This window comes from Cebus imitator, unplaced genomic scaffold (assembly GCF_001604975.1).
Source record: "Cebus imitator isolate Cc_AM_T3 unplaced genomic scaffold, Cebus_imitator-1.0 Scaffold232, whole genome shotgun sequence".
Classification (NCBI taxonomy): Eukaryota; Metazoa; Chordata; class Mammalia; order Primates; family Cebidae; genus Cebus; species Cebus imitator.
Window position 1 is genome coordinate 2,111,832 of NW_016107547.1, and position 7,935 is coordinate 2,119,766.

At 36.3% G+C, this 7,935-nt stretch overlaps 1 protein-coding gene across 7 annotated transcripts in view; it reads right to left on the reverse strand.

Moving 5' to 3' along the window:
- Positions 1-7,935, reverse strand: part of THOC2 (THO complex 2) — a 129,249-nt gene that overhangs the window by 29,647 nt on the left and 91,667 nt on the right. For all 7 annotated transcript variants that reach the window (XM_017497532.2, XM_037727488.1, XM_017497529.2 and 4 more), the window contains exons 18-22: positions 7,410-7,490; positions 5,417-5,513; positions 3,320-3,437; positions 2,238-2,417; positions 1,062-1,226 (exon numbers count right to left, since the gene is read on the reverse strand). In XM_017497532.2, the coding sequence (XP_017353021.1) occupies positions 1,062-1,226; positions 2,238-2,417; positions 3,320-3,437; positions 5,417-5,513; positions 7,410-7,490 (641 nt within the window). The remainder of the gene's footprint in view (positions 1-1,061; positions 1,227-2,237; positions 2,418-3,319; positions 3,438-5,416; positions 5,514-7,409; positions 7,491-7,935) is intronic.

A 7,935-nucleotide genomic window follows, 5' to 3' on the forward strand; every position in this document is an offset into this window, starting at 1 on the left:
AAAAAAAAAAAAAAAAAAATCTGAGCAACATGTGGCTGAATGATCCTCAAGAGAGCCTGCCGATAGTCAATCTATAGAGGGGACACAGCAGTCATCTAATATACATTTCATTGTCTCAATGAAGGCTCCTCAACAGAGGCTTTCACTCAAGAAGCAAAAGCAAGGATCCTCAGGGTAGCTTGGATGCCCATCCAGTGAAACCAAGGCTGCTGGGAAACCCCTTTTCCAGAGAGTGGCATGTTGCCTATAGATAAAAGACTTATCTCTGACTTGGCTATACAGCCACTTCCATATAGTTTTCTGTTTTCTTACAAGTCTGAGAAGGAAATGCCCTTTCTTTGTTTAGATTTTTGTTATCTCTTAAAAGACAAAGATAATATTTTACACAAGTAAGAGAGAAACGGTAGCTTGAATGGCCTGCTCCATTTTCTGACCTGGCAAAGTTCAGCCAACCTCAGACAACCAGGTGTTCCTGTTTCTAGGGTTCCATAATGCTGATTAGTGTGTTCACTTAGCACAGGAGGGCAGGTCAGAATTCCTAAGATGAAGCAATTCTTAGGTACCTGAAGAAATCAGGTACCCTCTTGTATAGCTGAGACTGATCTACCATAGGGTGTGGCAACAATAAGACATTACACAAAGACAGCATACAATTCTCTGGATTGAGAGGATCTGAAGGGGAAGAAGCAGCCTAACACCACTCTCTTATTGCCTTTTCCCCTTCAGAGTGTATACATAACACAAGAATTTCTGCATAGCACTAACAAAGTGATAATTAAATCAAGTAACAGTTAGAAAAGAAGTGGGAAACTGTAGCAGTTGATATGTAAACACTAACAGCAGATGTCTGATTAAATGATCAATTAGGCTCCAAATTTCTCATCACCTTTTTTGTATACCTCTACTACACAGCTCTGAGTCCCTACCAGACACAAAGAAGGGATCCCAGTTTAAGGGCCAAGACCTTCCCCCAAAATATGTAGTGAAATGTATTTACAGATAAAACCATTAAGAAGTAATTTGGATCATTCTTAAACGGCAGCAAAGGCACTTGTACTTACCGAAATATGATGGGCATACATTGGCCTAGACAGGAAAAATGCTGCATCATGGGGTGTATGAAATTCATTACAGAGTACATCAATTGAAGGCACTCGCTTTATATAATCTTCTGTGCTCAGATTAGATGCTAAAAACCCGCCAAACTGCACCAGGGTATCATGACACTACATTTAAAAAATAAGACAAAATCAACATATTTTCCAAAGTGAGTAAGAAGTCATTTTAGGAATATTTTAACAATTAAGAATTGAAATTTTACGACTTAAAAAGACTTTAGAGACCATCTACAGATATAATCACATAATCATATTACAAAAAAGATGCCAAGGCCCTGACAGGTTGACTAACCCAAGGCTTTACAAGCCAACTAGGTCTCTTAAATGCCAAGCTGTATTTCATCACTTTTAGTGGAATATATTTACCTAAATCAAATAAGATAATAACCGTAGGCAAACAGAAGTCAATTCCTTTGCCCTTAAAAAAAGAAAACTTTATTTATAGAATGTATTTATAAATATCAAGTACCAAAACCTAAGATTGGCCCACAAAATGTGTTTAACTATCATCAACTATAACACAAAGAAAGAGATAGCAACCCAGCCTGCACAACATGGCAGAGCCCGAGTCTACAAAAAAATCTAAAACTTAGCCAGGTGAGGTGGTGCACGCCTATAGTCCTCAGCTACTCGGGAGGCTGAGGCAGGCTGATCACTTGAGCCAGGGAGGTCAAGGCTGCAGTGAGCTGAGATCATGCACTGCACTCCAGTCTGAGTAACAGAGTAAGGCCTTGCCTCAAAAAAAAAAAAAAAAAAAAAAAAAAAAAAAAAAAAAAAAAAAGACAAAAGAAAAGAGAGAGCGTGCACGAGTGATCAAACAAGCTATTCTATTACGACTAAGATTTCCAGACATCAGGAAAGATATAAATGCAAACAACCTGAAGTTGCAGGAATTTAATGATGTAATATTTAATTAATTGACAGTCTTACATAAAACATCTCTTGGAGCTAACTCTTAAATATCATAATTTACATAGAAATAGCCTCTATTTCCTGAATGTCTATTTCACATTAGATTAGGATGTCTCANTGTGCAAAAATGACATTTTTCAAATTATAACATCTTCCTTTAACAGGATTTAAAAAACGTACATAAACATAAAAGCCACTTTAACTTGCCTGGTCATAGAGCTTTCCCACAAGTTTCAAATGTTTCTCTCCACCTTCCTGAAAGATTACCCCATTCCTCTGCTGAGCCATAAGGAGACAGAGAGGAAGGGCAAGATCATGGTCCAACAGAGCATCCTTTAATCTCTGAGAGGATTTTTTAGTGTTTCTGATCTGACCAAAATAACCACCCTGCACAAGAGAAGACACAAATTTACTAATGTACAGTATATAACCCATGCTGTCTAATTTGATAAAGACATAGCAAAAAGTTGAGTTAAAATCCTTAATATAAAAACACTCCTACATTACACATTTCTTCCCTTACACAAATTTATTTTAGTGACTATTACTGACTACGGTCACTGGCTTAAAGACAAACATCAGCTGGATTTAAATTCTTGCATATTTTCCATTTCCCACCTTGCAGCCCCTCGTAAAGGATTATTAAATTATTCATTGTGGCACAGATTCAAAGGAGCAACTAAGATTTAAGGGAGTGAGGACACCAAGGATCACAGGAGACTTAGTAATTATTTGGTAATTATTTTATTTATTATTATTTTGTCATGGGGAGGAACACAGTCTTGCTCTCATTGCCCAGGCAATGGAGTAATCTTGGCTCACTGCAACCTCCGCCTCCTGGGTTCAAGCAATTCTCCTGACTCAGCCTCCCAAGTAGCTGGGATTACAGGCACCAGCCACCACACCCAGCTAATTTTTTGAATTTTTAGTAGAGATAGGGTTTTGCCATGTTGGCCAGGTTGGTCTCTAACTCCTGACCTCAGGTGATCCACCAGCCTCGGCCTCCCAAAGTGCTGGGATTACAGGGCATGAGCCACGGTGCCTGGCCTTAGTTGGTAACTACTTTCCTTACAGATGCATTACTTTTATATTTTGTTTCAGCTTTTTTTAAAAGTTAAAGTAATTACTGTATCTCAATTTCTAAAACGGAGTAGGGGTGATTGTGAAAGGAAGGCATGTATGGCTTTGACATTTGGTTTTATTAACTTACATATTGTTTGGATTCTTTACTATGATCACACATACATTATGAATTTTAAAAGTTGATGAACAAAAATAGCAATTCTTACCTCAGCTTTTAGCTGCTCTCCACCAGTCATGGCCTCTAGTTGCTCCATTGTCATTTCCTCTGTAATTTCTATTCCTGCCATTTTTTGCACCACTTCTTTCAATATAAGCAGGTCAAAACTATTCAAAAAGAAAAAAAACAGTCTACAGTTAGAACTTCAAATATAAAAATAATATACTGTAATTAATACACTGAGAATCCCTAAATTATTTGTATATGAATATGGGGGAAGAGGCTGAAGCAGTTTTTAAGGAACTGCATTCTTAGAACTATATTGTCAAATACTTGGTGTGTATGTTTATTTTAACTTTTACTTGGAAATAATTTCAAATTTACTGATAGGATGGAAAAATAAAAACAGTACAAAGCTCACCCATATATCCTTTACCTCAACTTCAACTAGTAACATTTTTAATCCTGCTTGATCATTTGCATTTTCTCTCCCTCTCTGAAGCCCCTCTCTACATACATAGTCACACACTCAATTTTTTAATCATTTGAGGGAAAATTATTTACATCATGGTCTTTTGCCCCTAAAATTTCTAAGACTGCATTTCCTAAGAGAGCTATTCTCTTACCTAAGCACAGCAGTTATCAATTTTAGTAAATCTAACACTGATACAATACTTTAATCAACCATTCATATTTCATTTTTTTGGTTGACCCAATGAAGTCCTTCATAGCATTTTTTTCTCCTCCAATACAGGACGGCCAAAATGTTTTTGAAGGTATAGAGCCATTCTAAATAGTCCACTTACTAAAAAGGGATAAAGATGTAGCATGGTCACATACACTTGGAAGAGAGGCAGGGAAAGAAGGAAAAAAAGAAGTTCTAAGTTGTGGTATCTGAGCCAAAGATGACAATTTAGTGGCCAGTCTGAAGCACATTTTTCAGTAATATGCCAACAGTTATGTTTTTTAATCTTCAAAGTTTAGGACTACCAATGGAAACAATACCTTATGTCCTCTAAGATCTTCTTTAGTTAATCTAAACAAAGTAAAAACATTCTCTCCTAAAAAATACAGATGTTTTTCCAAACATAAAGTTAGACATACCCAAGACACAAGCTAACAGATGAAGGAACCATTTTCTAAGATTCTTAAGTGTTCTCTCAACTTGCCTTGTTTTCCTTAGTTTTTCTTTTTTAAGAAAGCCCTCTTGGAAACTAGTATATAAGTACCAATGAAACAGTTTATTTTTCCTTTAAACTACGTTTCAATTAGATGGTCACAAACACTGTATTCACAGTACAGAAAGCTGAGTTATAGATTAAAAAACAATGTATGTTCTGCTGGCCTAAAGACAAAGAAGAATAAAAATACGTAGAAATGGCAGAAAGATGAGCATAAGGGATGTGCCAATACAATTTTAAGTTTAAATATTTTTTTAAGTTTTCCCTATGCCAAAATAAGAATCTGTCGATACTTACTTAGGTAATACTTGTTTAGAACACCAAATAGTTTTTAATTTTTTGTTTGCTTTCTACTAGAAAGCTTTTGAAAACAATTTCAAGTTCTTTGATTCGAGTCAGTCTACTTCTCATGAGGTTTAACATACACACATACTAATTCAAACTCTAAGCACTGATATTGGCCCAAAATAAAATAAACTTCAGTATTTATAAAGAAAAGAAGACATTGTCCAAAAGGTATGGAAGTCTTATGTATCTCTAAAACTCAAATTCAAAAATTATGCTTTAAAGGTATTATATACACCCTCAAATAAACATGTTCCTACCAGATGCTCAACGTAATACAGGTCAATTACTGCATACAGACCTAATGCAGTATGTTTTGTCATAGGAAGATACACAATATATTACATTAGCCATTTACTCAAAAGCCTAATAGGCAGTCAAAATAAATGAAAGTATCTTTTTAGTGCATTAACATATATAGCCAAATATTACATTTATTCGTGAAAAAAGGTGTCTATGTATTATCATTTAACTAAAGAATTTCATGTAAATAGGTGAGCAACTATTCTACTTGAGCCTACAACCAACAAGTACTCTTTCAGGATAACAGGAGTCTCAATACCCCCAAACCAACAGAAGTACTCTATTGAATTTTATTAAGTATAATTTGCTATGAATACCTTTTACCCGCCTTTAGCTGATTGGCAACATACTGAAGAAGACCGGCAAGATCAATTGGATATTTACGAAAAACTGCACCACAGAAACTAGCCAGACCTATATGAAATAAAAAAGGAGTAAAAACAACTCATAAAACAAAATGCACAAGTATCAGTTCTTCAACTAAACTTCTAAAACAAAATGAAGTAGGAATAATTGTATTGCTGATGCTATTGAATGGAGTTCCATAACAGTAACAATAACCAATATTTACTGAGCATAGATATATGTCAAGCACTGTACCAAGCACTTTATAATGATTATCTCATTTAATCCTTGCAACTATTATCTTAGGTTGGTATAACCTATTGATGAGGTAAATTCAGAACAGATATGTCATGTAACTTGCTCACAGTCACACAGTACGAAGTAGAGCAGTAAGTCAAATCTTTGCAGCCTGATTCCAGAGTTTGTGAAACTAAGATATAACAAAATCTTGCAGATCACTCAGTAAACCTGAATAAATGACAAAACGCCAGCCCCCTGAATGTGAGTCAAGAAAAAAAAATCTCTTTTTATCTAGGAACATGCCACTAGTTGTGGAGGTGCCAGAAAATAAGTAAAGTATTACCAGACCTAGAAGCAGACAAGAGACCAATTTTAACCAAAGGTCCTCATCATACCATGAATAGGGAGGAAACCGCAGCCAATAAAAGAGTAGGAGATTCTAGTAAAGTCAAGTACTCTGCAGCCTATTCCACAACTATTTGCTAAGCACCTAAATGATATTGGACAAAACACAAGTCCTGCCCTCAAGGAGCTGAGTCTAATGGAAGATACGGAAAAGCAGACAAATAACTATGATGAGCAAAAGGCTCCATGGGAATACAAAAGAGAAGCACCTAATTCAGACTTGTGGGTGGGAGCATTAACAGAAAAAGCTTTCCAGAGGAAGTGACCTCAAAGCTGAAATCTAATGAATAAACAGAACATGGAGTGGGCCATGAAGGATATTCCAAGTCACGTGAATAATGAGCAAAAGGTCATGGAAAGTACAAGAAGTTCAGCATTAATGAAATCTAGAATATCGGGAAGCAGGGAAAAGATGAGGATAGAACAGTGCAAAAGGACCTGATTTCAAAAGAACTTACTTGTATGACTTATTAAACATTTCGGACTTTAAAGGACAATGGGGAGTCACTGCAAGATTCCGCTATCAGATACAATAAGTTGAAAGAAAGGGAACTGGCTGCTAGAAACCAAAGGTACAAGAATTAAAAAGAAATATGGTTAGTTTTTTTGGTTAAACTAAGTCAAGTTTTTGCTCTTTTAAGATGACTGGAACCTCAGGATGGAATGGGAAGAAATGAGACTAACTCCCTTAAGATCAACTTCTATAAAATAATGTTAGTTAAAAATGAGATTTTCAGCTAGGCGCAGTGGCTCACGCCTGTAATCCCAGCACTTTGGGAGGCCGAGGTAGACAGATCACCTAAGGTCAGAAGTTCGAGACTAGCCTGGCCAACATAGTGAAACCCCGTCTCTACTGAAAATACAAAAATTAGCTGGGTGTGGTGACGCATACCTGTAATCCCAGCTACTCAGAAGGCTGAGGCAGGAGAGGTGCTAGAACCTGGGAAGCAGAGGCTGCAGTGAGCTGAGATTGCACCACTGCACTCCAGCCTGGACCACAGAGCGAGACCTCGTCTCAAAAAAATAAAATAAATTAAAAATAAAATAAAATGAAGGAGATTTTACCTCCCCAGTAATGCTTACCCAAATTGACTCTGATAGCAGAGTCAATAACGGTCTCTTAAGTTAGGAAAATAAACAAGAACTATATCAACCTCCTTACATAGCCAAGGACTCTACAGAACAAGCTTAGTAGCTAGATATTCTCAACAACTCTTAACAAATAGGCTTATAAAAGTCTCTAAGCATAGATAATAAAATACATAACATGGCAGTTACCACAGACAATAATTTCATCTTTCAAAAAATAAAAATACTTACTCTGAAGCCAGCTTGAAATGGTTGTGTCATCATGTTTCATTCTTTCCTTTTCTGGATTAGCTAAAGCTTCAATGATACAATCTTTCATATATTAAGAAAAAAACTAAGTCATTACATCTCTAATAAAGACCCTTAAAACATAAATATGCCACATCTTAAGGGCAAAACTATTGGTCATTACAAATTACTGTTCTTTTTTTTTTTTTTTTTTTTTTTAAGACCAGGGATGTTGCTAAAACAAATTCTTGAAAAATACACTCACTGTAGTACCAACATCTCTTCTTTAACCTCCTTTCCATCTTTCAGAAATCAAGATAGATTCCATCAATAACAAGATGTCTGGTAAGCCACCTGGGTACAGTGGCTCATGCACTTTGGAAGACCGAGGTGGGTGGATCACTTGAGGTCAGGAGTTCGAGATGACCCTGGCCAACCTGGTGAAACCCCATTTCTACAAAAACACAAAAATTAGCCAAGTGTGGTGGCACACACCTATAATCCCAGCTACTCGGAAAGCTGAGGCAAG